This window comes from Asterias rubens, chromosome 5 (assembly GCF_902459465.1).
Source record: "Asterias rubens chromosome 5, eAstRub1.3, whole genome shotgun sequence".
NCBI classification, from domain to species: domain Eukaryota; kingdom Metazoa; phylum Echinodermata; class Asteroidea; order Forcipulatida; family Asteriidae; genus Asterias; species Asterias rubens.
Window position 1 is genome coordinate 2283477 of NC_047066.1, and position 17949 is coordinate 2301425.

Here is a 17949-nt window from a genome sequence, read left to right on the forward strand (position 1 = left end):
TTGGACTCTCAATTGGTTATTGAAGTTGAAAGAGAACAATGAATAAAAAAAAACACCCTTGTTGCACAAATTTGTGTGCTTTCAAATGCCTAAAAAAGGCTTCAGGCATGAAGTCTGAAAATTATCCCTTTCTCAAACACTATGTCACATGTACTTCAGAGTGAGCTGTTTCTCACAATGTTTTATACATGTGTGTACTAGCAAGAGCTCTCCGAAAGCGAATATGCTAACAGTTATTTTTTGAGTTAATTACCAATAGTGTCCAATGCCTTTAATGGTAATATATGATTGGTAGAGCTGACGGTCTTGTGACGTATACAGTTTTCAGGTTTTGTGTCATCAACCAATGAACATGAAATAAAAACCTGTGAAAAAAGGCAGGATCCAATTCCATTGTTTGAACCAAGAGAAAATAGTACAAAAATCAAGCTCAATTTTCAACATATAGGCCTGATAATACACAATGTCCTTAGTTATGGTTGTCACCACCAAAATCAGCTGTTTTGGTTTTCAGATGCAGTTTTCTCGAATATGACTCCATTTCAGGCTGAAATATTTCACAGAAAAAAACTAGTACAAACTTAACAATCACAAAGCTCCAGACTAAAATCAAACAATATTTGTATTTATCCTTACCATTACCAATTTCTGTATAATACCTGTAAAATATGTGTGCTAAATGAAAATAAGTTAGGACAGTAATTAATGTGCGTCTTGTAAACACAAAGGCTACTTTTGATTCCTATTGTTTATAAAATTTATTAGCAATAAATTCATACATTAATTAATTTGTTATTGGTATTTTTTCCAATAGACCCCACTTTCACCAAGGTGAAACATGGTTATACAATGGTCAACCCCGAGTTACAACTTGTTTCATTTCAATCTAATAATATATAATAATAATAATATTAATAATATTAATAATAACTAGTTCTTATATAGCGCATTTTACTTCACACTAACTGTCTTACTTCACACTAGCTGCCGTTATAACAAACGGTTACAAACGCTTTTCAAAAACCAACTCGACCAATCCAGGGCAACGTGTTCCTTTAACCACTCGGCCATGACATCCTATATTTTACATTCCTCCATACACCAACCACGATATCATTGCAGGCTGTCATATCATAGCTCATCTATGCCTCAAAAACACAGTGGGTATTAAATCAAATCAAATGTCAGATGTCGCACTAACAGCTACAAGACAAGCATTATTCCATACCTGGTTAACCTCATCAACAAACAATAGCTTGTTTTATTCCTCTTGTCAGGAAATCAACTTATCAACATATTCAATAGCTTGTTTTTTTGGTTGTCCTTGTTTTTGTTTTTAAAATGTTTTTGATATGCAATGCTTTCCCAATATGGTTAGGGACTGTTCTGTGGTTGTTATGTTTTTTGTGTGCAATTCTGGGTCTTTTGCCCTGTTATTTGTGGGGTCTTGTGTCCTTTGTGCATTTAAACGTTCCTGCTTTTATTGTTTTAACTACCTTTTTATTGTATAAACTGCCAAATCGTACATTTAAGGCCACAATTCAGTTTTTTTTTAAATAATAAAATGGTCAACAGTAGGAGGGTCAACTGTGAGTACTATTTATGAAATCACCACATTGCAGGCTGGCATAGCACACCCATCATTCAAAACCATGTGGATGTTATTGAATGGTCAACCAGTAGGAGGGTTGACTGTGTGTACTTTGTAGATGAATTCACCATGAATTGCAAGCTGGCTTGGCACATCCATCATTCAAATCCAAGTTATTGAATGGTCAAACAGTAAGATGGTTGACCATGTACTGTGTAGACTCATTCACCACATGATAACATATGAACATGTAAATGCAGCTTGACATAGTTTGTTCATCATCATAACCTCAGAAGGTGATAATGAATGGTCAGACAGTAGGACATACATGTACGTAAGAGTTTATTTGAAAAAGCCCAACATCCTTACATTTACTACAACCAAAAATAAAAGATGACTATTCGTTATAAATAAACAATTTGGGTGTTTCCTCTCAAACATGTTGAATCACATGCGACTCTCTGCCCTCTTGGTCAGGTGTGGACTTGCTCCCGCCATTATCAAGTTCAACCGCCATACTCTCGAGTTCCTCAAGTCCTCTGGTGGAGCGTTCATACTTATGTGCCACCAAGTTGCGATAGAAATTGACGGCGAAGACGCATAAAATAATGAGAACTGGAATGGCAATCGCAGTGGATGCAATGGCTGCATACCTATACATGTGGAACTTGACCCAGCTCAATAAGATGATGTCAAGAAGGAAAAACACAATGCCAAAGATGGTGGAGAAGGCCCATGCCATCTCGATGTAGCAGTGGAGGCTGTCGTGTGGCGATTCATGCACAGCATTCACATTGTGAACGTTGCTGACGGCTTCAATGTTTGGCAAGATGCACGTGCTGATTAATAATGCGAACATGTGAACCACAACTAGTAGAGTGGTACATACGCTGAAAGCAACCATCAGGCCGGTTGGAATTTCATCTTGGTCCAGCTGAATTTCCACCAAGGCAACCTGGAAAAAAAAAATGAATGTATTGTAATTGACAATTTTGCAGTAACCTCAACCATGTAAATCCTGGATTTTGTCAAAAGTTTCTCATCAATCATAACTTGAGTCTTAAGCCCGGTTCATACTTCATGCGAACGCGAATGCGAAGCGAATTTGAGGTCACACCCTCTTTTCGCAGCGATTATTCGCAAGGGAGTAGAGCAGTGCTCAACTGCTGCGAATTGTTCGTTGCGAATTTGTGACGTCAAGATTCGCTTCGCATTCGCATTCGCAGGAAGTATGAACCGGGCTTTAAAGGGGTGATGAACTACACTGGTTTGATTGGCTGCATATTGCGCCACATTACCTAGAAATAAACCATTACACTGTGCTATAAAAAGGATTAGGTCTTGTAATTCAAACGACAAACGTAGTCCCACATCTTGCAGCAAATAGTGCATGTTTATACAGTGCCTTGAGCGTCACCGAGTGACAGATTATGCGCAATATAGGCTATAAGAAGCCACTATTATTAAGCGCACGTCTGGTCCGCTGGCCAAATGCCGCTGATTGCTAGTTTAAAACACTTCTGAGGACTAGGACAAACTTTTTTAGCCCATTTTTAGTGAATAGATAACACCAAATACAAAGTATAAAAATAACGAATGTAAAAGTGGTGGCAGGATATGAATATTTTTCCTCCATGGAAAAGTTTCTGCATGGCGCCACCACTTTTTCATTCGATATAAAATAATATAGTATCTAATCTTCTCAATGATGAAAATGAGATATTCCTTTTTGTAAAAATAAGTGATAAAGTGGTGGCGCCATCATACGGAAAGTTATCCAATTTTCCAACTTAAGAGAAGACAGCAATCAAGACAGCAATACAAAAACAGTTCATTTACCATTGCAAAACCAGCAAGCAGAGCTGACGTTCTGTTGGAAGCTTTCAGTTTGGCTCTACTGAGGTACAGGCGCCTCCACGACAGCGCCTGTACCGAATGTTGATTTGCCATTTCTGTCACATACGACCGGTACACCCAATCGGAATAGCTGCTGTTTGACTGAATTTTGGCAACTGTCCCGCTGGGGCCCACAGTACAGGCAGTATTTTCGGTTGGTAGGTATTGTTGACTTGACCTTCAACTTTGATTTGTACCGCGTTTCACTCAAAAGCGCAAACAACAGTTCGTTCCTATTTTTATTGTATTGCTCGATATGTACCGTGTACTCATGTAGCCGTCAGTTTAAACCATGGAGGAGTAAGGACAAGACTCAGAGCAAGGACCACACACACACGCAGACAAACGGCAATAAAAATGTGTCAACAAAACAGTTAACACTCATGATAATAGAACAATTATGTTGTATACAATGCCGGTTTTCGGTTCTAAATTTGTTGCAAGCAAATTCTGGTAATGACCATTCTGAAAAACTGTGTCTTATTTTAGCGATAGGTGGTGAGAACTGACGAGGAATTCGAGAAAAAATGTAGCAGGTGACAGCAGAAGAATTTATTAGTGCGGAACTAAAATAAATTTCCAGGTCCTCTTTCCCATAACTGTTTGCTCGATCCTGGTTTCGCTCGGCCCCAGCATGCAGCGGCCGCGGCCACCGATCTATCTTGGCATCATGGAGGTAGGAATTCCATGATCCAGGACAACAATTGAAGGCGCTTGGTCCGAGCGAAGATCCTGGTCTGACCATTCAGCTATAATGCGCGAACGAAATCGACTGTTTTAACTGATCTACTTCACGACAGCTTAAAAGACGAAGTTTTCTTTCCTGAGAGAAAGATGTGTGCATAAATTCGTTCTTATTTTGGTAGCGTTGCTTTATCGAAATATTATTAGTTTGAGAACGATGCTGCAAAGGTCAAGGGTTATTGGTCTGATCTCCGTCTCGATTCTTGTCGCAAGTTCCAGGTTAAAACACACTAACCTAGGTGATCAGACTATTGCCAATTGTAAGCGGACGGTGTGTGTACGTGACTGACTCTTCGTGCGTAAAAGCTTAGTTGTTTTGTTCGCAAACTCGCAATTTTCCCCTCATTTTGTTTGAGATGAACTAAAAAAATGGCTTCTTCAAAAGATACAGGGAGGAGCTTGGTATGTTTGATACTTTTTAAATATTTCTTGTTATTGATTTTATGCGTGCAGCGCAACTTTACCTAGTTTATGTTTTGAATGGTACACAAAAACAGTTGAAGGTGACTAACGATGAGATTGTGCAGCGCAATGTTAAGATTTTCAGCCGGCAGCAATGCTGCTAAATGCGTTACGCAATCTCATAATTCAGGGAATGTGGTCGTTCTTACTGCAATACAAATTGATAATGTTGCGCATGATGTGAACAAGCGAAATTCGGTCCTACTACTTGCCGTCAACTCGCCGACTTGCCGTCAACTCGCCGTCAACTCATTTTCGTGCCGTCAACTCATTAAATGTCCCATTAAATTTACATGAAAAATCTATAAAAAGGGGGCACGGAAGTGTTAAGTCTGGGCTAAACTACATATTTCTCATGGTTTTCGGTACAAATTCATTCACAAAAACGACTTTGTGTTGATAAAAAAAAAGTACCAATCATTGACATCTTGGGCCAAGACTAATCATTGTGAAAAAGCAAGATGGCGACCGACAGTTTTTTGGCTTCGAGAATTTTTTTTCACGAGAAAAAAAATCAATTTTTATCTCGAAATATGACCTAAAACTTACGCGAGTTCTCTTTGACCTGATACTTTACAGTTCTATGCTTCTTTTGTGGATTTTAAATGTATATTGGAGGAGTTGACGGCGAGTTGACGGCGCAAGTGAGTTGACGGCGAGTTGACGGCAAGTAGTAGGACCCGCGAAATTAGGGGAGATTCATTATTGTGTTGTTATTGAGCCGTTTGATTTGTAGTATTACGACAGTGGAACATGACAGTGTCAGTGTCACTGTCACTTAAAGTTATTTGTGTCAGTTTCAGACTAATCAGTGTAGTGTGTTTTCTTTTTGTGTAGTGTGCAGATGACTGTTCTTTTAAATATAAATGATTGTGTTTTTTTGATACGGTCTTCCCAAGTAAGAAGAACAGTAGAAAAAATAGAACACAAGAACTGGCACGCTCACAGCCTGCACACAGCAAAGCCAAAGGCAAAGCTCCCACAACAAAAAGCGAGGTTAAAAAGGGATATAAATAAACGTGCCTACAACAAGGGAATAATAGTCTTAAGTATATTCAGCCAATTTCTCTTTGGTCTCGGCTAAGTCTGCTCACTAGTAGCAGGGTTGTCCACAGTTTTTGAAGTAGCAGGTGAAAAAGTACAAGTACAAGTAGCCGGTTTTTTTGTCTAAGTACTTAGCAAGCACCAAGCAATGCTCTCATAACATTAGGGAGGTCGACGGGTTTTCCAATTTTTTTACGAAAAAAAAAGAAGTTTGGTACCATTGGAAAGCTTATCTCAAACGTAATCTAATGGTAGTAAAATCAATCATTTATCTAAAGTTGCGGAGATATTATATTTTAATGTATTTTGTACTTTTCTATCAGATTTTTGTTTGTTTAGTTTAAAGGTCTTTGTCAAAACAATTGTCCAAAATGTTTTTAAAAATAATCGCATGTACCTTTATACCAAAATCTCCAGGTCTCCCACTTATATATAATATGTAAACAACTTTTCTCTTGATGATCAATCAACTTGCTAAATACAGCCTATATAATACAGCCTGTAATAGGGGGAAATGTAGCCCAGGTATGCACATGACCATGAAGGTATAAGCTTTCAATGAAAATATGAGTTTTGTATAGGTTTTGTATTATAGCATTTCATGGAATAATATTTCAAGAGAAGTACTTCACCATTACCTTCTGTAAACCCTGCAAGTTATTTGTAAATCTGTGAACTTTTTTTCTTTTTTTTCCGTTCCGAAAGTGTCCAATGGCTTTAAAAGGAAACTAAACTAATGGAAGACTGAAATAAAACTCATGTTGGGAAACTGAATTATAGTTTCAACTCATTTTAATCGAAAGGTTTCTTACCTCAATTAATCAATGAACATAGGAAATAAATACATAAGTGGTATGACGAACGCCCTGGAGTCATCTGCGCCAGTTCAATGGGCACAGGGTGTTTTATATGGGGACATAACAATGAGGTCGTAGTGGGTTTCCTGAGCTACAGAAAAGAGCTCCACAACAGTTGTTTGCAACAGCCAATTCTATTTTCTCATTTGTAACAATCTGTCTACAGCGTGCCAAAGCAAGACGCCACTATAATGAAGGGGAGCACCAAGACGATGAAATTGAAGGAAAACGAACTTGGAACCTTGAGGAAAAACTCACCAGCGAAAGATTCACCAACAAATGGGTGAAAATAATGCAAGGACAAGGTGAAGTATGTGAGGACTAAAAAACAAGCTGGACACATGCACCAAGTACATGCAATTGTAAGACCAAGAATTATCCCAAACCATTGCTCGAATTTGACACTGGACCACTGGCCAGTGATTTCAGTGTTGGGCCAGTAAACTCAATACGAAAAAAATCCGGTGGTCTTGTTTTCTTTCTTTTAATTCAACATCTTTGTCTAAAAAGAATGATGTTCAACTGTTGAGCTTTAGTCCAAATGTTGAGCTTGAGTCTTACAAATATCTTTAAGTCTTGCCGAGTATCACCAATAAAACAGAAGAAGAGATAAATCTACTCTCATTGTTTGTTTGAACCTGTGCTCTCGGTTTCATTCTAGTCTCTTCTCATTTTGATTCTAGTCTCTTCTCATTTTGATTCAAGTATCTTCTCATTTTGATTCTAGTCTCTTCTCATTTTGATTCTAGTCTCTTCTCATTTTGATTCTAGTCTCTTCTCATTTTGATTCTAGTCTCTTCTCATTTTGATTCGAGTCTCTTCTCATTTTGATTCTAGTCTCTTCTCATTTTGATTCTAGTCTCTTCTCATTTTGATTCGAGTCTCTTCTCATTTTGATTTGAGTCTCTTCTCATTTTGATTCTAGTCTCTTCTCATTTTGATTCTAGTCTCTTCTCATTTTGATTCTAGTCTCTTCTCATTTTGATTCTAGTCTCTTCTCATTTTGATTCTAGTTTCTTCTCATTTTGATTCTAGTCTCTTCTCATTTTGATTCTAGTCTCTTCTCATTTTGATTCTAGTCTCTTCTCATTTTGATTCTAGTCTCTTCTCATTTTGATTCTAGTCTCTTCTCATTTTGATTCTAGTCTCTTCTCATTTTGATTCGAGTCTCTTCTCATTTTGATTTCGAGTCTCTTCTCATTTTGATTTGAGTCTCTTCTCATTTTGATTTGAGTCTCTTCTCATTTTGATTTGAGTCTCTTCTCATTTTGATTCTAGTCTCTTCTCATTTTGATTCTAGTCTCTTCTCATTTTGATTCTAGTCTCTTCTCATTTTGATTCTAGTCTCTTCTCATTTTGATTCTAGTCTCTTCTCATTTTGATTCTAGTCTCTTCTCATTTTGATTCTAGTCTCTTCTCATTTTGATTCTAGTCTCTTCTCATTTTGATTCTAGTCTCTTCTCATTTTGATTCTAGTCTCTTCTCATTTTGATTCTAGTCTCTTCTCATTTTGATTCTATTCTCTTCTCATTTTGATTCTAGTCTCTTCTCATTTTGATTCTAGTCTCTTCTCATTTTGATTCTAGTCTCTTCTCATTTTGATTCTAGTCTCTTCTCATTTTGATTCTAGTCTTTACTCATTTTGATTCTAGTCTCTTCTCATTTTGATTCTAGTCTCTTCTCATTTTGATTCTAGTCTCTCTCATTTTGATTCTAGTCTCTTCTCATTTTGATTCTAGTCTCTTCTCATTTTGATTCTAGTCTCTTCTCATTTGATTCTAGTCCTCTTCTCATTTTGATTCTAGTCTCTTCTCATTTTGATTCTAGTCTCTTCTCATTTTGATTCTAGTCTCTTCTCATTTTGATTCTAGTCTCTTCTCATTTTGATTCTAGTCTCTTCTCATTTTGATTCTAGTCTCTTCTCATTTTGATTCTAGTCTCTTCTCATTTTGATTCTAGTCTCTTCTCATTTTGATTCTAGTCTCTTCTCATTTTGATTCTAGTCTCTTCTCATTTTGATTCTAGTCTCTTCTCATTTTGATTCTAGTCTCTTCTCATTTTGATTCTAGTCTCTTCTCATTTTGATTCTAGTCTCTTCTCATTTTGATTCTAGTCTCTTCTCATTTTGATTCTAGTCTCTTCTCATTTTGATTCTAGTCTCTTCTCATTTTGATTCTAGTCTCTTCTCATTTTGATTCTAGTCTCTTCTCATTTGATTCTAGTCTCTTCTCATTTTGATTCTAGTCTCTTACTCATTTTGATTCTAGTCTCTTCTCATTTTGATTCTAGTCTCCTTCTCATTTTGATTCTAGTCTCTCTCATTTTGATTCTAGTCTCTCCTCATTTTGATTCTAGTCTCTTCTCATTTTGATTCTAGTCTCTTCTCATTTTGATTCTAGTCTCTTCTCATTTTGATTCTAGTCTCTTCTCATTTTGATTCTAGTCTCTTCTCATTTTGATTCTAGTCTCTTCTCATTTTGATTCTAGTCTCTTCTCATTTGATTCTAGTCTCTTCTCATTTTGATTCTAGTCTCTTCTCATTTTGATTCTAGTCTCTTCTCATTTTGATTCTAGTCTCTTCTCATTTTGATTCTAGTCTCTTCTCATTTTGATTCTAGTCTCTTCTCATTTTGATTCTAGTCTCTTCTCATTTTGATTCTAGTCTCTTCTCATTTTGATTCTAGTCTCTTCTCATTTTGATTCTAGTCTCTTCTCATTTTGATTCTAGTCTCTTCTCATTTTGATTCTAGTCTCTTCTCATTTTGATTCTAGTCTCTTCTCATTTTGATTCTAGTCTCTTCTCATTTTGATTCTAGTCTCTTCTCATTTTGATTCTAGTCTCTTCTCATTTTGATTCTAGTCTCTTCTCATTTTGATTCGAGTCTCTTCTCATTTTGATTCGAGTCTCTTCTCATTTTGATTCGAGTCTCTTCTCATTTTGATTCGAGTCTCTTCTCATTTTGATTCTAGTCTCTTCTCATTTTGATTCTAGTCTCTTCTCATTTTGATTCTAGTCTCTTCTCATTTTGATTCTAGTCTCTTCTCATTTTGATTCTAGTCTCTTCTCATTTTGATTCTAGTCTCTTCTCATTTTGATTCTAGTCTCTTCTCATTTTGATTCTAGTCTCTTCTCATTTTGATTCTAGTCTCTTCTCATTTTGATTCTAGTCTCTTCTCATTTTGATTCTAGTCTCTTCTCATTTTGATTCTATTCTCTTCTCATTTTGATTCTAGTCTCTTTTCATTTTGATTCTAGTCTCTTCTCATTTTGATTCTAGTCTCTTCTCATTTTGATTCTAGTCTCTTCTCATTTTGATTCTAGTCTCTTCTCATTTTGATTCGAGTCTCTTCTCATTTTGATTCTAGTCTCTTCTCATTTTGATTCTAGTCTCCTCTCATTTTGATTCTAGTCTCTCCTCATTTTGATTCTAGTCTCTTCTCATTTTGATTCTAGTCTCTTCTCATTTTGATTCTAGCCTCTTCTCATTTTGATTCTAGTCTCTTCTCATTTTGATTCTAGTCTCTTCTCATTTTGATTCTAGTCTCTTCTCATTTTGATTCTAGTCTCTTCTCATTTTGATTCTAGTCTCTTCTCATTTTGATTCTAGTCTCTTCTCATTTTGATTCTAGTCTCTTCTCATTTTGATTCTAGTCTCTTCTCATTTTGATTCTAGTCTCTTCTCATTTTGATTCTAGTCTCTTCTCATTTTGATTCTGGTCTTGTAATTAAAATCCCGGTCCAGTAAAGATTCTGAGCTAAAAGTTCTACAGTTTTGTGGGGTTTTCCCCAAAGTTCAAGCCCTGCAAACTATCAAAGCAAAAATCAAAGCACTGGTTTCAATCCGGGTGATTTGCCGTACGACGCGCCCTCTACAGTTTGCCCAGGAGAGGCTATTTTTTGCAGTGCATACTTGGGGAAAAGGTTGAACCAAATGTATTGCCTCCATCCCCCAGTCATTGCATGCCTTGGTGCCCCTTAAAATGGTCCTGTAAAACTTTATTTTTGACTCATCAAGTTGCCCTCTCTGAAGGAGAAACCGCCCTGCCCTTTATCTCTGTCACAAAAGTCAGCCATGTACATAATGTATTTTGAACGTTAAGGGGAATGGTCCAATGTTATCGTCCTTGAGCACAAGCTGGAATACTTAATCCAATCAAATTAGAATGTTCCTACCGTCTGGCTTTTTGAGTTGTTTTCTTACAAGAATGAAGTATCAGGCTTGATACTAATGCACTAATGCTTTAATTTGATGACTTTTTGTTATACAGAGTTTACTATGAAGTTCTTACAAGAAGGCGGCTTTGATACGCCCATGCTCTTTAAGAGCACTGAAGATTTAGGAATCAAGTGAGTAAAGAAAGAGTTTGTAAACACAATCTTACTGCCGAAGTCTGTTGAAGGTGTTTTACATGATTGTTGAGTTGACAAAACTGTGGCGGACAATGCTCATGTAATGTGAAAATTACAAACTTGTGAAAACTTTTCAAAACACATTGTGTGAATTGGAATAAAAATTGTAAAAACCATGCACAATGTTCAGCATCCAAACACGTTAACGTTTCTTTCTTTGCTTGTAACAACCAAAATCAGCTGTTGCGTGTGATTGGGTTTTTAAATGGTAAGCGACAAGGGAAACTAACTGGGTAAATTTTAAATGATTTGGGGTCGAACAAATTCAAATTTTCTAAAGCTGGATTTGAACCAACAAACTGGAAGAGCGGCAGCCAAAGGATCACCTTAAGGGGATGCAACTTATTATTTCTCTAGAAAATTTGTCTTTGTTCAACCCCAAACAATTTTGGCCTAATACAGGCATGATGCACACAGGGCACCAGACTAGGCTGCATTATTGGTTGGGCTACATTTGTACCTAGAATCTTGTGAATGAAAAAGAAAAATAGAAAAATCGGTCTGTCGTTGGATTGTTTGTTTATGAATACCATGTGTCCATTTCTCCTAACAGGATACCAGGCAAGGACTTCACTGTGAATGATGTTAAACAACATGTGGGTAAGTCCAACCACTCCCTTCCGACTTGAAAACAATTATTTCTGTCTTGGTCCCATGTTGACCAGTGATTTACTTTCTTAAGATCCAAACAGCATGTTGAAAGAGTTTTTTCAGAGTTTTGGACCAAAATTGCCATTTTGAATTGACGTTTACTTTTTCTTTTTCTTCCCATCAACCAAAACCTCCAGTGTTTGTTACGCAACAGATACTCCACTATTTATTATGCAATAAACACATGTCTAGTTATTCTTACTATAAAGTAGGATTTAAAGGCACTGGACACTTTGTTAAATTACTCAAAATAAGTGTTAGCATAAAAACTTACTTGGTAATGAGCAATGGAGAGAGGTTGATAGTATAAAACATTGTGAGAAACGGCTCCCTCTGAAGTAAGTAGTTTTTGAGAAAGAAATCTCGAGAAAGAAGTCTTTTCTCACTAAAATGTTTTAATTGAATTTGAAACCTTGGCTGAGTTCACAAATTCAAGCCTTCTGAACACACATAACTTGTGTGAAAAGGGTGTTTTTTTCTTCCATTATTCGCTCGCAATTGAGTTCAAATTTTCACAGGTTTGTTATTTTATGCATATTGTTGAGATACACCAATTGTGTGAAGGCGGTCTTTGACAATGACCAAAGGTGTTCAGTGACCTTAAAGCATGTTGTCAGTATAACTAAGAGAGGTTTGTGACCTTAAAGCATGTTCTCAGTATAACTAAGAGAGGTTTGTGACCTTAAAGCATGTTCTCAGTATAACTAAGAGAGGTTTGTGACCTTAAAGCATGTAATCAGTATAACTAAGAGGGGTTTGTAACCTTAAAGCATGTTGTCAGTATAACTAAGAGAGGTTTGTGACCTTAAAGCATGTTCTCAGTATAACTAAGAGAGGTTTGTTACCTTAAAGCATGTTGTCAGTATAACTAAGAGAGGTTTGTGACCTTAAAGCATGTTCTCAGTATAACTAAGAGAGGTTTGTGACCTTAAAGCATGTTGTCAGTATAACTAAGAGAGGTTTGTGACCTTAAAGCATGTTGTCAGTATAACTAAGAGAGGTTTGTGACCTTAAAGCATGTTGTCAGTATAACTAAGAGAGGTTTGTGACCTTAAAGCATGTTCTCAGTATAACTAAGAGAGGTTTGTGACCTTAAAGCATGGTGGAAGTATAACTAAGAGAGGTTTGTGACCTTAAAGCATGTTCTCAGTATAACTAAGAGAGGTTTGTGACCTTAAAGCATGTTCTCAGTATAACTAAGAGAGGTTTGTGACCTTAAAGCATGTTCTCAGTATAACTAAGAGAGGTTTGTGACCTTAAAGCATGTTCTCAGTATAACTAAGAGAGGTTTGTGACCTTAAAGCATGTTGTCAGTATAACTAAGAGAGGTTTGTGACCTTAAAGCATGTTCTCAGTATAACTAAGAGAGGTTTGTGACCTTAAAGCATGGTGGAAGTATAACTAAGAGAGGTTTGTGACCTTAAAGCATGTTGTCAGTATAACTAAGAGAGGTTTGTGACCTTAAAGCATGTTCTCAGTATAACTAAGAGAGGTTTGTGACCTTAAAGCATGGTGGAAGTATAACTAAGAGAGGTTTGTGACCTTAAAGCATGTTCTCAGTATAACTAAGAGAGGTTTGTGACCTTAAAGCATGTTCTCAGTATAACTAAGAGAGGTTTGTGACCTTAAAGCATGGTGGAAGTATAACTAAGAGAGGTTTGTGTTAATACCATGTAACCAGTGGTTAGACAGTAAACAGTCTGTAACCACCGTTTTATTTTCAGAACTAACAATACTCAAAAGAGAGATAGAGATTCTCATGATGTTACCGCAAACCTCTCTTAATTATTATTTTTAAAGACACTGGACCCTATTGGTATTTGTCAAAGACCAGTCTGTTCACTTAGTGTATATCAACATATGCACAAAATAACAAACCTGTGTAAATTTGAGCTCAATATCGAAGTTGCAAGAGAATAATGGAAGGAAAAAACTCACTTGTCGCTAAGCTTGGGCGATATCGATTTATTTTATTCACGATATATCGCCGACAATATATTGCGATATTCGATATAATCGCGATTAATGAAATTTGACATCATCAGTCTTCAAACTCCAAGTGAAAGTTGTAGAAGAGACAGTCATAGCTTAAGAGAGGTGTTCTAATGACCTATTCTTCTGCTTTTACTCCAAACCTATGGGGTGCAAGATGTCTCAGCTAGCAAATACATCACGATATTTAATGATTTGATATTGCGATATATCGCGATTATCGCAATTATTGCGATATATCGCGATATATCGATATTTCGATTAAAACCAAATCCATCCGATATCGAAATTGTGTCCAAATTAATATCGCGATATTCGATAATATCGTGATATCGCCCAAGCTTACTTGTCGCACAAAGTTGTGTGATTCACAGATGCTTGATTTCGGGACCTCAACATCTAATTCTGTGGTCTTGAAATCAAATTCGTGAAAAGTTACTTCTTTCTCGAAAACTACGTTACTTTAGAGGGAGCAGTTTCTCACAATGTTTTATACTATCAACAGCTGTCCATCGCTTGTTACCAAGTAAGTTTTTATGCTAAGAATTATTTTCGTTTATTACCAAAAGTTTCAACTGCCTTTAAAAAAGAAGATTTCTTTCCTGTCTTTATCTATGGTTGTGTCTAATCTCCAGGGAGTCGAAGACAAGTGGATGTGATGGACGTAAACACACAGAAAGGAGTTGAGATGAGCATGGCACAGTTTGCCAAGTACTATGAAAACAAAGAGAGAGAGAATCTCTACAACGTCATCAGTCTGGAGTTCAGTAAGACCAAGCTGGAGGACTTTGTACAAGCCCCAAGTATTGTGAGTATTCATAATAATAATAACCAGTTTTTATATAGCGCTTTTCACACCCGGAGGGCGTCCCAAAGCGCTCCACATTATTACCCCTGGTCACTGGGTCTTAATTCATTCCTTAAACCATCTCAGCTGCCTGGTGGGAGTATGCAACCTGTGCAACATTAATATGCGCTACTCGGCTACTACCTCCATGGCTAAACCAATCACAACAACCATCTCTGCCCTCACAGGTACCCATTTACCCCTGGGTGGAGACAAGCAATTATAGTTAAGTGTCTTGCTCAGGGACACAAGTGTCACGACCGGGATTCAAACCCAAACTCTGCTGAACAGAAGCACTAGAGCTTGAGGTCGGTGCTCTTATCGGCTCGGCCTCGACACTCTAAATGTAGTCTCATGGCTCAATGTTTACACTGGGTCGCTGGACCAAGGCCAGTTCTCCGGCTTGTGAACTCAGAACCAGACAAGTTCGATGGTCTTGTGTTTTGAATTGAACATGTTGAATAACAATACATCACTGTGTAATATCTTAAAGGCACTGGACACGTTCAGAATCAAGAATCTGGAAGCACACAACTTCGTGGGACAAGGATGTTTTTTCTTCCATTATTTTCTCGCAACTTCGACTATCAATTGAGTCAAAATTTCACAGATTTGTTATTTTATGCTTATGTTGAGATACACCAAGTGACAGTACATGTAGTGGTCTTTGACAGTAACCAAGATTGTATTTTTTTCTTTGTACTTCAGGTGAGGCAAATAGACTGGGTGGATATTGTTTGGCCGAGACATTTAAAAAAGGATCAACGTGACAGCACCAATACACTGGCTGAAATGAAGTACCCCAAAGTGCAGAAGTAAGGACAACTAGTTAAAAAAAACAAAAACGTTTTACATGCTAAAATAATTGTTGTGACTTGTTTTACTCATTTCTCAAAAACTACAGCACCTCTGTAAATAATATTTGAAGGGAAGCTTTCTACTACCATTATCTTCAAATGTCAAAAAGTTCAAGTTAAATGTAAATATGTGGACATTGTGTTTTGTGTCCTACAAAAAGTACCCAGACCCTTTAAGTGTCTGCCAGGGAAAATACAATTCCGTTGAGTATGTAAATATACTCAGAAGATGAATGAGACAAATATATGATAAAAAAAAGAAGAAGTTTTTTATGCAATTTGCCAGACACACAAGGCCTGACGTCCACTTCAAGGTGTGGGCTACAATTTGTTGTTCTTCTAGGGGTTGTTGCCACCTACTCCTGGGGCTGAACCAAGGGTTACCCCCTTTACAGTCCATACGAATGTAGGCTTGGGTATCATAATATTGTTTGTTTAAGTAAAACAAAGTTTACTTGTTCAATTTTGTAGAAAGCTCTTCCTCATTAAGATTCTAGTCTTTGCAAAAAAAATCTGGTCTGGTATTTAAAACATTTTGAGCTACAAGCCCTGCGGTCTTATGTAATTTAATCCCAAATTCAAGTTCTGGGCCCAATTTCATAGAGCTGCTTAGCGGCAAATTTTGTGCTTTCTATACGATTTCCATTTCATAGCGCTGCTAACCATAAACACACGAAAAGGCAAGCTAAACTTCCGGTGCTTACTGCACAGAAAAAATGAACGTCACAATGCAAACCTATGGCGAATGTGCAATATGGCCGCTTAATTTTTCTGCTAACCTGTGAAATACACTTGCACCTTAGCAATTTTTTCTGCTACAGTAAGCACGAAAATTTGCTTACCATTAAGCAGCGCTATGAAATTGGGCCATGGTCTCCCCGTGTGATGAATGTACTCATTTACCATTGTTCTATTTGTCTGCACCCCCTCTCCATCTAATTCCACTAGGTACTGCTTGATGAGTGTGGCAGGGTGCTATACAGATTTCCACGTTGACTTTGGCGGCACATCAGTCTGGTACCATATTCTACATGGGAAAAAGGTACCTTTTTTTAATTATTTTGAAATGTTACGGTTCTTTTCAGAACCACCTCAACTCAATGGGAGACTTTTGAAAGGTATGTGGCAGCAGACTTAACAGGTAAATTTCCATTGTTTAAGTAGTTCTGAGCATGCGCACATTACCGAGAACAACGGATTTAACCTGGTAAGTATTATCATATAAACTTGTACATATATTTTTGATGGAATTTTATTGTTAACCAAATTCCATTAGTCTGTGACTTTTTATTTGGCGTTGTATTTTTATATGAAAAAAACCCTAATTTTGATGTGAATTTGAAAAAGTCTGCTGCCACCAAGCGTCCCAAGAGTCCCCCCATTAACGATTATCATTACATGGTGTTACAGCGAAACTTACTAAATTGTAATTCCACCTTACAAAGTTTCAAATCCTACTTATAAGAAGCTGCATGTATGTGCATGTTTTTTGGTCTTCAAGTAGACTTGAATCCTTGATTCTGATTGGTCGATCCATAGCAACAAGGTGTGTGATGTAAGCAATATATAGCATGTCCCAAATCACACCCTGGGTCCTGTATGTTTTAAATGCGTGTCAAGTTTGCTCAAAGATAATTACATTGTCACAAGCGCGCTCGAGATTGATCAGCCATCTGGGTCACGAGAAAATAGTGGAAAACCATTTACACATTTGTGACATTTTGCATGACATGAATTTGAAAATGGGTTTATTTATTTCTCATTAAGTATGACATTTCAGAAAGAAAAATTTCAAAGGATGTTTTCTACTATCATCATCATTAGACCATGTAAGTTTTGTGTAAATCTGTGATCTAAGACAAGTTTTTTCGTACCAATTCTGTAATGCTCCTTTTAAAGGATTGGTATACTTTTTGTAACACAAAACACAATGTCCTTAGATTTACATTTAACTTACACAGTTCGAAGATAGTGACAGTAGAAGGCTTCCATTAAAATATTACTTGCTGAGGTGCTGTAGTTTTTGAGAAATGAGTATAACAATGTCACAAAAATACGCTTTACATGCTAAAATAATGTTATGCGCATTAAAGGGACACACCGGCTCACCGTTTACGCAATTTAGGGCTGTAGAATCATCAATAATGTTTTTATTGATGGTTGCTGTAAAATAAAATCATCAAAATGTCACGGAATTAGCGAAAAATGATTAAAAAACCCAAAAGCGGCAAAAGGCCAGCGTGTACATGTTTCCAGCCGTTGCAACTATCAAATCTTCGTGACATTGTCGCACAATGTTATAAGTAGACTGGTGCTTTGTTTATAGCAACGTTTTACTACGACGCAGCATAAGGATCCAGTCTATCCATAAATTATAAACAACCAACATACACGGATCAGGCAAATCCTTCGACGGTGGAGGTAGTCGTGCTTCGACGTACATCCAAAGATCGTTACGAAGAACACAAAAAACTAACCCAGAAAATGATGGGACAGTGACAAGTAAATAAAGCATTCCTGGCACAAACAAGGCATACTACTGCTGCAGTGCATAGGCATGATGCAGTTTGGAATGCGATCGTGGCGTACAATCATGC

At 37.0% G+C, this 17949-nt stretch overlaps 2 protein-coding genes across 4 annotated transcripts in view; one reads left to right on the top strand and one right to left on the bottom strand.

Moving 5' to 3' along the window:
- Window positions 1-117: 117 nt before the first annotated feature.
- On the bottom strand, window positions 118-4343 carry LOC117290742 (calcium release-activated calcium channel protein 1-like). Of its 2 annotated transcripts, XM_033772289.1 has the most exons (3): window positions 3431-4343; window positions 1980-2546; window positions 118-1487 (listed from the first exon to the last, which is right to left on the bottom strand). In XM_033772289.1, exons 1-2 carry the CDS (start codon window positions 3539-3541, stop codon window positions 2025-2027), a joined length of 633 nt encoding a protein of 210 aa, XP_033628180.1. In that variant the 5' UTR covers window positions 3542-4343; the 3' UTR covers window positions 118-1487; window positions 1980-2024. The 2 variants fall into 2 exon arrangements, with proteins under 2 accessions (XP_033628180.1, XP_033628179.1); XM_033772288.1 differs by lacking the exon at window positions 118-1487 and having other exon boundaries at window positions 1558-2546.
- Window positions 4344-4502: 159 nt separating this feature from the next.
- Window positions 4503-17949, top strand: part of LOC117290232 (lysine-specific demethylase 2B-like) — a 34256-nt gene continuing 20809 nt past the window's right edge. For both annotated transcript variants that reach the window (XM_033771498.1, XM_033771499.1), the window contains exons 1-7: window positions 4503-4633; window positions 6761-6899; window positions 10864-10942; window positions 11559-11605; window positions 14284-14456; window positions 15204-15310; window positions 16301-16394. In XM_033771498.1, the coding sequence (XP_033627389.1) occupies window positions 4601-4633; window positions 6761-6899; window positions 10864-10942; window positions 11559-11605; window positions 14284-14456; window positions 15204-15310; window positions 16301-16394 (672 nt within the window). In that variant the 5' untranslated portion in view covers window positions 4503-4600. The remainder of the gene's footprint in view (window positions 4634-6760; window positions 6900-10863; window positions 10943-11558; window positions 11606-14283; window positions 14457-15203; window positions 15311-16300; window positions 16395-17949) is intronic.